General features: G+C 48.6%; 1 protein-coding gene across 1 annotated transcript in view; it reads left to right on the forward strand.

The window, feature by feature from the left end:
* LOC112224979 (cilia- and flagella-associated protein 65) overlaps positions 1 to 15551 on the forward strand; it is a 77792-nt gene that overhangs the window by 13424 nt on the left and 48817 nt on the right. Inside the window, 10 exon segments of the mRNA XM_042306382.1 lie at positions 2474 to 2682; positions 4406 to 4605; positions 4816 to 4940; positions 5380 to 5602; positions 6566 to 6834; positions 8411 to 8608; positions 10747 to 11112; positions 11271 to 11408; positions 11561 to 11800; positions 12063 to 12287. Coding sequence (XP_042162316.1) covers positions 2474 to 2682; positions 4406 to 4605; positions 4816 to 4940; positions 5380 to 5602; positions 6566 to 6834; positions 8411 to 8608; positions 10747 to 11112; positions 11271 to 11408; positions 11561 to 11800; positions 12063 to 12287 — 2193 coding nt within the window.

A 15551-nucleotide genomic window follows, 5' to 3' on the forward strand; every position in this document is an offset into this window, starting at 1 on the left:
TTGATAGGGTAATAACCACAGACATTAAAACTGTTACATTCCGCCCCCTTGATAGGGTAATAACCACAGACATTAAAACTGTTACATTCCGCCCCAGACATTAAAACTGACATTCCGCCCCTTGAGGGTAATAACCACAGACATTAAAACTGTTACATTCCGCCCCCTTGATAGGGTAATAACCACAGACATTAAAACTGTTACATTCCGCCCCCTTGATAGGGTAATAACCACAGACATTAAAACTGTTACATTCCGCCCCCATTGATAGGGTAATAACCACAGACATTAAAACTGTTACATTCCGCCCCCTTGATAGGGTAATAACCACAGACATTAAAACTGTTACATTCCCCCCTTGATAGGGTAATAACCCATTAAAACTGTTACATTCCGCCCCCTTGATAGGGTAATAACCACAGACATTAAAACTGTTACATTCCGCCCCTTGATAGGGTAATAACCACAGACATTAAAACTGTTACATTCCGCCCCCTTGATAGGGTAATAACCACAGACATTAAAACTGTTACATTCCGCCCCCTTGATAGGGTAATAACCACAGACATTAAAACTGTTACATTCCGCCCCCACAGACATTGATAGGGTAATAACCACAGACATTAAAACTGTTACATTCATTCCGCCCCCTTGATAGGGTAATAACCACAGACATTAAAACTGTTACATTCCGCCCCCTTGATAGGGACATTAAAAACCACAGACATTAAAACTGTTACATTCCGCATTCCGCCCCCTTGATAGGGTAATAACCACAGACATTAAAACTGTTACATTCCGCCCCCTTGATAGGTAATAACCACAGACATTAAAACTGTTACATTCCGCCCCTTGATAGGGTAATAACCACCTTGATAAAACTGGGTAATAACCACAGACATTAAAACTGTTTAAAACTGTTACATTCCGCCCTTGATAGGGTAATAACCACAGACATTAAAACTGTTACATTCCGCCCCCTTGATAGGGTAATAACCACAGACATTAAAACTGTTACATTCCGCCCCCTTGATAGGGTATAATAACCACAGACATTAAAACTGTAATTCCGCCCCCTTGATAACCACAGACATTAAAACTGTTACATTCCGCCCCCTTGATAGGGTAATAACATTAAAACTGTTACAGACATTAAAACTGTTACATTCCGCCCCCTTGATAGGGTAATAACCACAGACATTAAAACTGTTACATTCCGCCCCCTTGATAGGGTAATAACCACAGACATTAAAACTGTTACATTCCGCCCCCTTGATAGGGTAATAACCACAGACATTAAAACTGTTACATTCCGCCCCCTTGATAGGGTAATAACCACAGACATTAAAACTGTTACATTCCGCCCCCTTGATAGGGTAATAACCACAGACATTAAAACTGTTACATTCCGCCCCCTTGATAGGGTAATAACCACAGACATTAAAACTATCGATGGCGCAAGAAGCCGGAAGTATTTGAATTAGAAGCACGCAAAGTTGCTCAATTGGGGCTGAATGGCACCAAAATATTGCTAAGGATCATGGTCTATGTAGTTTCATCCTGCCTGAGAGAGCCTACTTGTAGCCTGCCGGCTCGTGATTGGTCTGTGTCAGCACGTGGTCCTGTGTGATGTCAGAATGGATCACTATTTAATTAAATATCTCGTAGTCAGATTGGATCACTATTTAAATAAGTAATCTCCATAACATAATCTCCATTATGTAGCGAACTTTAAAATAATTGAAAATGTGGGCTGTTCTGGCGATCATAATTTACATAGGCTTTCTAGGGCAGAGCAGGGCTTTTGGCACAACTAGATTTCTAAGCAGTAGCAGTACCGACCAGCAGAACTCGTGATTTGGGGTCCTGGTTAATAACATGTATAATCCAGACTGGACACTGGCCTGGTAATAACATCTATAATCCAGACTGGACACTGGCCTGGTAATAACATGTATAATCCAGACTGGACACTGGCCTGGTAATAACACATGTATAATCCAGACTGGACACTGGCCAGGTAATAACATGTCTAATCCAGACTGGACACTGGCCAGGTAATAACATCTATAATCCATAGTGGACACTGGCCTGGTAATAACACATGTACAATCCAGACTGGACACTGGCCTGGTAATAACATCTATAATCCAGACTGGACACTGGCCTGGTAATAACATCTATAATCCAGACTGGACACTGGCCTGGTAATAACACATGTATAATCCAGACTGGACACTGGCCTGGTAATAACACATGTATAATCCAGACTGGACACTGGCCTGGTAATAACACATGTATAATCCAGACTGGACACTAGCCTGGTAATAACACATGTATAATCCAGACTGGACACTAGCCTGGTAATAACACATGTATAATCCAGACTGGACACTGGCCTGGTAATAACACATGTATAATCCAGACTGGACACTGGCCTGGTAATAACGTGTGTCTGTTGTGTGTTGAGCAGTGTGAGTACCAGGACACCATAGAGTTCCACAGTAAAGATGGGTTGTTCCAGGTGTCGCTGAGGGCGACCATACCTCACCATGCTCTGGACGTACCCGAGTCTGTCCTCCTACCCCCCTGTGCTGTTCTCCACCAATCACAGACCGTCTTCATGTTCCGCAACGCCAGGCAAACTACACTCACTATTATCACAGCAGTGGTTATAATTAGGCTGGTTAATATTGGTTAGAGATGGGTTGGTTAATAGTGGTTAGAGATGGGTTGGTTAATAGTGGTTAGAGATAGGTTGGTTAATAGTGGTTAGAGATGGGTTGGTTAATATTGGTTACAGATTGGCTGGTTAATATTGGTTACAGATTGGCTGGTTAATATTGGTTATAGTTAGGCTGGTTAATATTGGTTAGAGATAGGTTGGTTAATAGTGGTTATAGTTAGGCTGGTTAATATTGGTTAGAGATATGTTGGTTAATAGTGGTTAAAGGTATGCTGGTTAATATTGGTTAGAGATATGTTGGTTAATATTGGTTAGAGCTGGTTAATACTGCTTGTAGGTAGGTTGGTTAATAGTGGTTAAAGGTAGGTTGGTTAGTTAACGGTGGTTAAAGGTAGGCTGGTTAACATTAGTTAAAGGTAGGATGGTTAGTTAATGGTGGTTAAAGGTAGGTTGGTTAATATTAGTTCAAGGTAGGTTGGTTAATATTAGTTCAAGGTAGGTTGGTTAGTTAATGGTGGTTAAAGGTAGGTTGGTTAATAGTGGTTAAAGGTAGGTTGGTTAGTTAATGGTGGTTAAAGGTAGGTTGGTTAGTTAATGGTGGTTAAAGGTAGGTTGGTTAGTTAATGGTGGTTAAAGGTAGGCTGGTTAGTTAATGGTGGTTAAAGGTAGGTTGGTTAGTTAATGGTGGTTAAAGGTAGGCTGGTTAGTTAATGGTGGTTAAAGGTAGGCTGGTTAGTTAATGGTGGTTAAAGGTAGGTTGGTTAATATTAGTTCAAGGTTGGTTAATATTAGTTCAAGGTAGGTTGGTTAGTTAATGGTGGTTAAAGGTAGGTTGGTTTATAGTGGTTAAAGGTAGGTTGGTTAATAGTAGTTAAATGTAGGTTGGTTAGTTAATGGTGGTTAAATGTAGGTTGGTTAATATTAGTTCAAGGTAGGTTGGTTAGTTAATGGTGGTTAAAGGTAGGCTGGTTAGTTAATGGTGGTTAAAGGTAGGTTGGTTAGTTAATGGTGGTTAAAGGTAGGCTGGTTAGTTAATGGTGGTTAAAGGTAGGTTGGTTAGTTAATGGTGGTTAAAGGTAGGTTGGTTAATATTAGTTCAAGGTAGGTTGGTTAGTTAATGGTGGTTAAAGGTAGGTTGGTTAATAGTGGTTAAAGGTAGGTTGGTTAGTTCATGGTGGTTAAAGGTAGGTTGGTTAATATTAGTTAAATGTAGGTTGGTTAGTTAATGGTGGTTAAAGGTAGGTTGGTTAATATTAGTTCAAGGTAGGTTGGTTAGTTAATGGTGGTTAAAGGTAGGCTGGTTAGTTAATGGTGGTTAAAGGTAGGTTGGTTAGTTAATGGTGGTTAAAGGTAGATTGGTTAATATTAGTTCAAGGTAGGTTGACTAATCACACTGTAAATTGAGGGGAAATAAAGGTTGTCTGGGTGTCAGGGGAACAGTTGTTGCCAGTTGAATCCATCCCACAGGTAGTTTAGATACACCTGGTGGTTCTAGTGCCACGCCCACCCATCATCAACACACATGCTGTGCTTCTATTGTCTCTAGTCTGTCAGTACAGTTAGATACACTCACTGTTATCAAAGTATTGATCAATGATAGGATCTGTCATTAAAACTGTTATCAAAGTATTGATCAATGATAGGTTCTGTCAGTAAAACTGTTATCAAAGTATTGATCAATGGTAGGTTCTGGAACGTACTGTGTTTCTCTGTCCTCAGTAAGCTACAGGCAGGGTTCCGGTGGGAGGTGTCCTCTCCTTTCCAGCTGTGTCCAGAGAGTGGGATGCTGGAGCCGGGTCAGGAGTGTAGAGTCACGGTGCTCTTCAGGCCACGGGAGGCGTTGGTCTACCAGGTCCAGGCTAGCTGTGCCTTCGGGGATGAGGGAGAGAACAGATGTACTGTGCTCCTACAGGGCCTATGTAAGTGATGCATATATTGATTGATCAAAGCCAAGAACATTAAACAACTATAAAGCAAGGATGACACACATTGTTTCAGTTGTGTGTTCTGGACCTCACACACTGTCTAAAGGATTTATATGTTTTTATATGTATATATATTTATATTTATATGTTTCAGAACTTGGCCCATATATTTATTGTATGGTAATGCGTTTATGTTTTCCACAGCAAAGTACCCATTCCTTCAGATCAGTGCTCCGGGTCAGGAGGAGGGATGTAAGGTGCTGGAATTTGGCAATGTGCCTGTCGGCTGCAACATGGAAAGACACTTTGAGATTCTCAATCCATCCTCAGTGAGTTCCTTCCTCCTAGCTTCTGATTCTCAATCCATCCTCAGTGAGTTCCTTCCTCCTAGCTTCTGATTCCATCCTCAGTGAGTTCCTTCCTCCTAGCTTCTGATACTCAATCCATCCTCAGTGAGTTCCTTCCTCCTAGTTTCTGATTCCATCCTCAGTGAGTTCCTTCCTCCTAGCTTCTGATTCTCAATCCATCCTCAGTGAGTTCCTTCCTCCTAGCTTCTGATTCTCAATCCATCCTCAGTGAGTTCCTTCCTCCTAGCTTCTGATTCCATCCTCAGTTCCTTCCTTCCTCCTAGCTTCTTCAATCAGAGATTGTCATCAGCATTAGCCTGCATGGGACACATTTCTTCATCAACTTCACACTGCCTCTCTGTTTATGGTCTCCCCCCCACCCATCTCTCTCTCTCCCCGTCTCCCTTTCATTTTCTACCAGATAACGACTTCCTTTAGTCTGTCCAGGATGCAGCGTCCGCCGCTGTCAGAGTCAGTGTTCCAGTGTGGTTTCCAGAAGGGAGAGGTGGCTCCGCGTACCTCCATCAGGGTGCCTGTGGTTTTCTCTCCTGGAACTGTGGACAGCACCACTGTGGACTACCTGTCACTCACCTGCCCCGGGGCGCTCAGCAAAACCCTGCTCAAAGTCACCGGCACCTGCATAGGTACAGTACAGTAAGCAATACGAAGGAAATCACAGGTGTCTCTGTCCTCCTCTGTCTTGATCCTCCCTCCTCCTCCTCTGCAGCTCCTCAGGTTCTCTGTCCTCCTCCATCTTGATCCTCCTCCTCCTCTGCAGGTCCTCAGGTTCTCTGTCCTCCTCCATTTGGTCCTCCTCCATTTGTCCTCCTCCATCCTCCCTGTCCTCCCTCCTCTGCAGGTCCTCAGGTTCTCTGTCCTTCTCCATCTTGACCTCACTCCTCTGCAGGTCCTCAGGTTCTCTGTCCTCCTCCATCTTGATCCTCCCTCCTCTGCAGGTCCTCAGGTTCTCTGTCATCCTCCATCTTGATCCTCCCTCCTCCTCTGCAGGTCCTCAGGTTCTCTGTCCTCCTCCATCTTGATCCTCCCTCCTCCTCCTCTGCAGCTCCTCAGGTTCTCTGTCCTCCTCCATCTTGATCCTCCCTCCTCTGCAGGTCCTCAGGTTCTCTGTCCTCCTCCATCTTGATCCTCCCTCCTCCTCCTCTGCAGGTCCTCAGGTTCTCTGTCCTCCTCCATCTTGATCCTCCCTCCTCCTCCTCTGCAGGTCCTCAGGTTCTCTGTCCTCCTCCATTTTGATCCTCCCTCCTCCTCCTCCTCTGCAGGTCCTCAGGTTCCCTGTCCTCCTCCATCTTGATCCTCCCTCCTCCTCCTCTGCAGGTCCTCAGGTTCCCTGTCCTCCTCCATCTTGATCCTCCCTCCTCCTCCTCTGCAGGTCCTCAGGTTCTCTGTCCTCCTCCATCTTGATCCTCCCTCCTCCTCTGCAGGTCCTCAGGTTCTCTGTCCTCCTCCATCTTGATCCTCCCTCCTCCTCCTCTGCAGGTCCTCAGGTTCCATGTCCTCCTCCATCTTGATCCTCCCTCCTCCTCCTCTGCAGGTCCTCAGGTTCTCTGTCCTCCTCCATCTTGATCCTCCTTCCTCCTCCTCTGCAGGTCCTCAGGTGTCCCTGTCCTCCTCCATGCTGGACTTTGGTTGTGTGGATGAGGGTGAGGAGGCCTTGCGTACCGTGGACATCATCAACTCCTCCTCTGTGGAGGCCCAGTACCAGTTTGACTTGGACGCCACAGGGCATAGTGTCTTCACCTTGGAGCCAGCCTGTGGTACCCTGCCACCCAACAGCCACCGGCGCCTACGCCTGCTCTTCAGACCACACCACCCCATGGGACATCACAGGAGGGTGGTCTGTCTGCTGCTACACAGGGTGAGGGGCAGGAGGGTGAGGGGCTGGAGGGTGGTCTGTCTGCTGTTACACAGGGTGAGGGACAGGAGGGTGGTCTGTCTGCTGTTACACAGGGTGAGGGGCAGGAGGGTGAGGGACTGGAGGGTGGTCTGTCTGCTGTTACACAGGGTGTGAGGGGGTGAGGGACAGGAGGGTGGTCTGTCTGCTGCTACACAGGGTGAGGGACAGGAGGGTGAGGGACAGGAGGGTGGTCTGTCTGCTGCTACACAGGGTGAGGGACAGGAGGGTGAGGGGCTGGAGGGTGGTCTGTCTGCTGCTACACAGGGTGAGGGGCAGGAGGGTGAGGGGCTGGAGGGTGGTCTGTCTGCTGCTACACAGGGTGAGGGACAGGAGGGTGAGGGGCTGGAGGGTGGTCTGTCTGCTGCTACACAGGGTGAGGGGCAGGAGGGTGAGGGGCTGGAGGGTGGTCTGTCTGCTGCTACACAGGGTGAGGGGCAGGAGGGTGAGGGACTGGAGGGTGGTCTGTCTGCTGCTACACAGGGTGAGGGGCTGGAGGGTGGTCTGTCTGGCTACACAGGGTGAGGGGCAGGAGGGTGAGGGGCTGGAGGGTGGTCTGTCTGCTGCTACACAGGGTGAGGGGCAGAAGGGTGAGGGACTGGAGGGTGGTCTGTCTGCTGCTACACAGGGTGAGGGACAGGAGGGTGAGGGACAGGAGGGTGGTCTGTCTGCTGCTACACAGGGTGAGGGGCTGGAGGGTGGTCTGTCTGGTCTGCTCACAGGGTGAGGGGCAGGAGGGTGAGGGGCTGGAGGGTGGTCTGTCTGCTGCTATACAGGGTGAGGGGCAGGAGGGTGAGGGGCTGGAGGGTGGTCTGTCTGCTGCTACACAGGGTGAGGGGCAGGAGGGTGAGGGGCTGGAGGGTGGTCTGTCTGCTGCTACACAGGGTGAGGGGCTGGAGGGTGGTCTGTCTGCTGCTACACAGGGTGAGGGGCAGGAGGGTGAGGGGCTGGAGGGTGGTCTGTCTGCTGCTACACAGGGTGAGGGGCTGGAGGGTGAGGGGCAGGAGGGTGAGGGGCTGGAGGGTGGGGGCTGCTGAGGGTGAGGGGCTGGAGGGTGAGGGGCTGGAGGGTGAGGGGCTGGAGGGTGAGGTCTGCTGGAGGGTGAGGGGCTGGAGGGTGAGGGACTGGAGGGTGAGGGGCAGGAGGGTGAGGGGCTGGAGGGTGAGGGGCTGGAGGAGAGGGGCTGGAGGGTGAGGGACTGGAGGGTGAGGGACTGGAGGGTGAGGGACTGGGTCTCACACTCTGACCAGTTGCAGAACACCGATGTCTTGTAGCCGACAGGAGTTGTTTAGGGTTTATACAGCAGCAGTTGATTTCAGTCATAGCTTTTCAAAATGTAGCGTATGTTTTGTGAGTAACATTAACTAGGTTTACACACTTCCATGGCTCGTTCAGAATGAACATGAGAATGCCGTTAAGATGACAAACCAACGGCTGTTTGTTCTGTACACACACACACACACACACACACACACACACACACACACACACACACACACACAGCTATACTACCAATCGTGTTTGTATCTTCCCTGTTCAGGAGCCTCTGTTCCTGGACCTGATAGGGACCTGTCACTCTGAGCAGCTGAAACCAGCCATCCTTCACCCCAGACACCTGGTCCTGTACCGGCAGCACCTGGCCAGGGGACTCACCTGCTACCCTCCTGATGTACTCGGTGCCATGCTGGCAGAGGACAAGATCCAAGTGGACCTGGAGGGAGCTCTGATGTTACAAGAGGTATGTGCGGCAGACGGTTGATCTGTGAAACTCACACCTCGGCTCTAGCGTTTCAGTGGAACAACGCTTCAGGCGGGCGGTCATGTGTGTTTGCAAGGCAGAAGTCCTGGGTTAGAGCCTTCGGCCAATCAGGAGGATGTCACGTTCTTTCAAAATCGGTAACCACTAGGTTACCTGCCTCCTCTACACTCTAACCACTAGGTTACCTGCCTCCTCTACACTCTAACCACTAGGTTACCTGCCTCCTCTACACTCTAACCACTAGGTTACCTGCCTCCTCTACACTCTAACCACTAGGCTACCTGCCTCCTCTACACTCTAACCACTAGGTTACCTGCCACCCCTACACTCTAACCACTAGGTTACCTGCCACCCCTACACTCTAACCACTAGGTTACCTGCCACCCCTACACTCTAACCACTAGGCTACCTGCCTCCCCTACACTCTAACCACTAGGTTACCTGCCGCCCCTACACTCCAACCACTAGGTTACCTGCCTCCTCTACACTCTAACCACTAGGTTACCTGCCACCCCTACACTCTAACCACTAGGTTACCTGCCTCCTCCACACTCTAACCACTAGGTTACCTGCCACCTCTACACTCTAACCACTAGGTTACCTGCCTCCTCTACACTCTAACCACTAGGTTACCTGCCTCCCCTACACTCTAACCACTAGGCCACCTGCCTCCCCTACACTCTAACCACTAGGCCACCTGCCACCCCTACACTCTAACCACTAGGCTACCTGCCACCTCTACACTCTAACCACTAGGCCACCTGCCTCCTCTACACTCTAACCACTAGGTTACCTGCCTCCCCTACACTCTAACCACTAGGCCACCTGCCTCCCCTACACTCTAACCACTAGGCCACCTGCCTCCTCTACACTCTAACCACTAGGTTACCTGCCACCCCTACACTCTAACCACTAGGTTACCTGCCTCCTCTACACTCTAACCACTAGGCTACCTGCCACCCCTACACTCTAACCAATTAGTTACCTGCCGCCCCTACACTCTAACCACTAGGCCACCTGCCTCCTCTACACTCTAACCACTAGGCTACCTGCCACCCCTACACTCTAACCAATTAGTTACCTGCCGCCCCTACACTCTAACCGCTAGGTTACCTGCCACCCCTACACTCTAACCACTAGGTTACCTGCCACCCCTACACTCTAACCACTAGGTTACCTGCCTCCCTCTACACACTCTAACTAACCACTAGGCCACCTGCCTCCCTCCCTACACTCTAACCACTTAGGCCACCTGCCTCCTCTACACTCTAACCACTAGGTTACCTGCCTCCTCTACACTCTAACCACTAGGTTACCTGCCACCCCTACACTCTAACCACTAGGTTACCTGCCTCCTCTACACTCTAACCACTAGGTTACCTGCCACCCCTACACTCTAACCACTAGGTTACCTGCCACCCCTACACTCTAACCACTAGGCCACCTGCCTCCTCTACACTCTAACCACTAGGTTACCTGCCTCCTCTACACTCTAACCACTAGGTTACCTGCCTCCCTACACTCTAACCACTAGGTTACCTGCCTCCTCTACACTCTAACCACTAGGTTACCTGCCGCCCCTACACTCTAACCACTAGGTTACCTGCCTCCTCTACACTCTAACCACTAGGTTACCTGCCACCCCTACACTCTAACCACTAGGTTACCTGCCTCCTCTACACTCTAACCACTAGGTTACCTGCCTCCTCTACACTCTAACCACTAGGTTACCTGCCTCCTCTACACTCTAACCACTAGGTTACCTGCCGCCCCTACACTCTAACCACTAGGTTACCTGCCTCCTCTACACTCTAACCACTAGGTTACCTGCCACCCCTACACTCTTTCTAGGATCCTGCTGCTGTGCCAGAGAAGAGCCCTATAATAAAACAAGTGTCTTTCTAGGATCCTGCTGCTGTGCCAGAGGTTACCCCTATAATAAAACTGTTTTCTAGGATCCTGCTGCTGTGCCAGAGAAGAGCCCTATAATAAAACAAGTGTGTTTCTAGGATCCTGCTGCTGTGCCAGAGAAGAGCCCTATAATAAAACAAGTGTGTTTCTAGGATCCTGCTGCTGTGCCAGAGAAGAGCCCTATAATAAAACAAGTGTGTTTCTAGGATCCTGCTGCTGTGCCAGAGATGAGCCCTATGGAGGAATATTACCAAGGCTGTGCAGGGGGCAAGGCGGAGGCTGAGCTAGGAGGCAGAGGTGAGGGGTCCAACAGTTCCCACATCACAGTGGATCCCCCAGAGTTGCTGTTCCACAATGGCTCCGTCTCTACCTCGCAGTCTGTGACTCTCTCCAATCACACCAAGGGCAAGCTCAGCTTGATCTGGACCCCGGCTCCTAACTCCTCCTTCTCCGTCACACCCTCGTCATGTGATCTGGGACCCCTGAAGTCGACTGCTTTCAGAGTCAGCTACACACCCAAGCAGCACAACACCTTCCATGGGGCACAGCTAGAGTGCTTCGCTCTCTACAAGGTCATTAAACATTTTTTATTTATTATTTCGGTTTAGGTTTTTCTTATTCCCTGCTTTGATCTTATTAAGATAAACTCTTTATTTAAAAAAAAAAAATTTCAAGACAGACCTGTACAGGTAGTGAAACAGCTCTATTTTTGCCCCACCTCTTTCTCCAGGTGTTGAGGGACCATCGTCAGGTAGAGGACCGTACCTTGTGCCCTCCCTGGTGTGTCACAGTCCGGGTCATTGGACACTCCTTCCAGCCTGGCCGGGAGCACTTCATCCCCCGGTTCTCCTTGCAGCGCCCCCGAGTGGTGAGTACAGACATAGCACCGTCAACTGTCCTCACACAATCATATCTCGATTCGTCTCACGCTAGCGTACTCCAAGGTCTTGTTCAGAACGAACGTTCAGGAAAGTCTGGAATAAAGGCATCTTCTTCATCCTCCTCTTCCTTTCTATCCAGGTCTTCCCTGCTCTGAGCCTGGTCTCCTACAGGACTGTGCTCCTGGAGAACATGGGAGACCTACCCTTGGTGTTCAGGCTGGACCCAGAGGAGTGTCCTTCGGTGTCTGTGCGGCCCACCAGCGGCCTGGTCCAACCTGGACACCACCAGATTCTCACCCTCAGGACCACCCCGGCAGAAGACTGCCCTGCCAAGCTACCCTTCACCCTGCACTTCAATGCCAGTCCCAAGCACACCCAGGTACCACAGTCCTAGTCACAGCAGGCTTGTGCCATAGATCCTTTTCAGACAGTTGGTGTGTTCGAGGAGGATCAACCTGAGCACGTTTCTGCACAGAAACACTGATCTATAAAGAACCTTGGATCAATAAGGACGACTCCATTTTGTGATCAAGATGAATAAATCTGCTTTAGAAACGCCTTGGTACAATATGGCTGATTCCCGTTAACAAAGTGTTGCTCTGGGGGGGGGGGTGTGTGTGGCTGTCTGTACTGCCTTGTAGGAGCTGTCGGTGGTGAGTGTGGTAGAGAAGCCTTGCCTGTCTCTGGAAGGAGAAGGTAGTCTGTTCTTCAAACCCACGGCGGTGGGCTCCCGCTCCCAAAGCCCCTACAGGGTCAGGAACCTGACCAGGTTACCTCTGAGGTTCCACTGGAGGATCCCTGGACCTGACCAACGTGTCATCTCTGTGGCGCCTGACACGGGAGTCCTGCAGCCCAATGAGACCATGGTGAGAGAAAGAGAGGGGCTGGTGGGACGCAGGTTGACCTTTATTGTCAAGAATCTTTCTCTGGAGGCAGAACTGGGTGATTTCTGCTAGATGGCGCAGCTGCAAAGTCAAATTGGCTAAATATATATATAGCAGAGTGGTTAAGGTTAGGTTTAGACAGTAGGGTTAGCAGAGTGGTTAGGTTTAGTCAGTAGGGTTAGCAGAGTGGTTAGGTTTAGACAGTAGGGTTAGCAGAGTGGTTAGGTTTAGTCAGTAGGGTTAGCAGAGTGGTTAAGGTTAGGTTTAGGCAGTAGGGTTAGCAGAGTGGTTAGGTTTAGTCAGTAGGGTTAGCAGAGTGGTTAGGTTTAGACAGTAGGGTTTGCAGAGTGGTTAAGGTTTAGACAGTAGGGTTAGCAGAGTGGTTAGGTTTGGTTTAGGCAGTAGGGTTAGCAGAGTGGTTAGGTTTAGTCAGTAGGGTTAGCAGAGTGGTTAGGTTTAGGTAGGGTTAGCAGAGTGGTTAGGTTTAGTAGGGTTAGCAGAGTGGTTAGGTTAGGTTTAGGCAGTAGGGTTAGCAGAGTGGTTAGGTTTAGTCAGTAGGGTTAGCAGAGTGGTTAGGTTTAGACAGTAGGGTTAGCAGAGTGGTTAGGTTTAGTCAGTAGGGTTAGCAGAGTGGTTAAGGTTAGGTTTAGGCAGTAGGGTTAGCAGAGTGGTTAGGTTTAGTCAGTAGGGTTAGCAGAGTGGTTAGGTTAGGTTTGGTTAGGTTAGCAGTAGGGTTAGCAGAGTGGTTAGGTTTAGTCAGTAGGGTTAGCAGAGTGGTTAGGTTAGGTTTAGGCAGTAGGGTTAGCAGAGTGGTTAGGTTAGGTTTAGGCAGTAGGGTTAGCAGAGTGGTTAGGTTTAGTCAGGGTTAGCAGAGTGGTTAGGTTAGGTTTAGGCAGTATGGTTAGGTTAGGTTTAAGAGTGGTTAGGTTAGGTTTAGGCAGTAGGGTTAGCAGAGTGGTTAGGTTTTTAGTCAGTAGGGTTAGCAGAGTGGTTAAGGTTAGGTTTAGGCAGTAGGGTTAGCAGAGTGGTTAGGTTTAGTCAGTAGGGTTAGCAGAGTGGTTAGGTTTAGGCAGTAGGGTTAGCAGAGTGGTTAAGGTTAGGTTTAGACAGTAGGGTTAGCAGAGTGGTTAAGGTTTAGACAGTAGGGTTAGCAGAGTGGTTAGGTTAGGTTTAGGCAGTAGGGTTAGCAGAGTGGTCAGGTTTAGTCAGTGTGGTTAGGTTAGGTTTAGGCAGTATGGTTAGAAGAGTGGTTAGGTTAGGTTTAGGCAGTAGGGTTAGCAGAGTGGTTAGGTTTAGTCAGTAGGGTTAGCAGAGTGGTTAAGGTTAGGTTTAGGCAGTAGGGTTAGCAGAGTGGTTAGGTTTAGTCAGTAGGGTTAGCAGAGTGGTTAGGTTTAGGCAGTAGGGTTAGCAGAGTGGTTAAGGTTAGGTTTAGACAGTAGGGTTAGCAGAGTGGTTAAGGTTTAGACAGTAGGGTTAGCAGAGTGGTTAGGTTAGGTTTAGGCAGTAGGGTTAGCAGAGTGGTCAGGTTTAGTCAGTAGGGTTAGCAGAGTGGTTAAGGTTTAGACAGTAGGGTTAGCAGAGTGGTTAAGGTTAGGTTTAGGCAGTAGGGTTAGCAGAGTGGTTAGGTTTAGGCAGTAGGGTTAGCAGAGTGGTTAGGTTTAGGCAGTAGGGTTAGCAGAGTGGTTAAGGTTAGGTTTAGACAGTAGGGTTAGCAGAGTGGATAGGTTTAGTCAGTAGGGTTAGCAGAGTGGTTAAGGTTAGGTTTAGACAGTAGGGTTAGCAGAGTGGTTAGGTTTAGTCAGTAGGGTTAGCAGAGTGGTTAGGTTTTTAGACAGTAGGGTTAGCAGAGTGGTTAGGTTTAGTCAGTAGGGTTAGCAGAGTGGTTAAGGTTAGGTTTAGACAGTAGGGTTAGCAGAGTGGTTAGGTTTAGTCAGTAGGGTTAGCAGAGTGGTTAGGTTTAGACAGTAGGGTTAGCAGAGTGGTTAGGTTTAGTCAGTAGGGTTAGCAGAGTGGTTAAGGTTAGGTTTAGGCAGTAGGGTTAGCAGAGTGGTTAGGTTTAGTCAGTAGGGTTAGCAGAGTGGTTAGGTTAGGTTTAGGCAGTAGGGTTAGCAGAGTGGTTAGGTTTAGTCAGTAGGGTTAGCAGAGTGGTTAGGTTAGGTTTAGGCAGTAGGGTTAGCAGAGTGGTTAGGTTAGGTTTAGGCAGTAGGGTTAGCAGAGTGGTTAGGTTTAGTCAGTAGGGTTAGCAGAGTGGTTAGGTTAGGTTTAGGCAGTAGGGTTAGCAGAGTGGTTAGGTTAGGTTTAGGCAGTAGGGTTAGCAGAGTGGTTAGGTTTAGTCAGTAGGGTTAGCAGAGTGGTTAAGGTTAGGTTTAGGCAGTAGGGTTAGCAGAGTGGTTAGGTTTAGTCAGTAGGGTTAGCAGAGTGGTTAGGTTTAGGCAGTAGGGTTAGCAGAGTGGTTAAGGTTAGGTTTAGACAGTAGGGTTAGCAGAGTGGTTAAGGTTTAGACAGTAGGGTTAGCAGAGTGGTTAGTCAGTAGGGTTAGCAGGTTTAGACAGTAGGGTTAGCAGAGTGGTTAAGGTTAGGTTTAGGCAGTAGGGTTAGCAGAGTGGTTAGGTTTAGGCAGTAGGGTTAGCAGAGTGGTTAGGTTTAGGCAGTAGGGTTAGCAGAGTGGTCAGGTTTAGGCAGTAGGGTTAGCAGAGTGGTTAGGTTTAGGCAGTAGGGTTAGCAGAGTGGTTAAGGTTTAGACAGTAGGGTTAGCAGAGTGGTTAGGTTTAGACAGTAGGGTTAGCAGAGTGGTTAAGGTTTAGACAGTAGGGTTAGCAGAGTGGTTAAGGTTAGGTTTAGACAGTAGGGTTAGCAGAGTGGTTAAGGTTTAGACAGTAGGGTTAGCAGAGTGGTTAGGTTTAGACAGTAGGGTTGGCAGAGTGGTTAAGGTTTTTAGACAGTAGGGTTAGCAGAGTGGTTAAGGTTTAGACAGTAGGGTTAGCAGAGTGGTTAAGGTTAGGTTTAGACAGTAGGGTTAGCAGAGTGGTTAGGTTTAGGTTTAGACAGTAGGGTTAGCAGAGTGGTTAGGTTTAGACAGTAGGGTTAGCAGAGTGGTTAAGGTTAGGTTTAGACAGTAGGGTTAGCAGAGTGGTTAGGTTTAGACAGTAGGGTTAGCAGAGTGGTTAGGTTTAGACAGTAGGGTTAGCAGAGTGGTTAAGGTTTAGGCAGTAGGGTTAGCAGAGTGGTTAGGTTTAGGCAGTAGGG

This window comes from Oncorhynchus tshawytscha, linkage group LG26, assembly GCF_018296145.1.
Source record: "Oncorhynchus tshawytscha isolate Ot180627B linkage group LG26, Otsh_v2.0, whole genome shotgun sequence".
Taxonomy (NCBI): domain Eukaryota; kingdom Metazoa; phylum Chordata; class Actinopteri; order Salmoniformes; family Salmonidae; genus Oncorhynchus; species Oncorhynchus tshawytscha.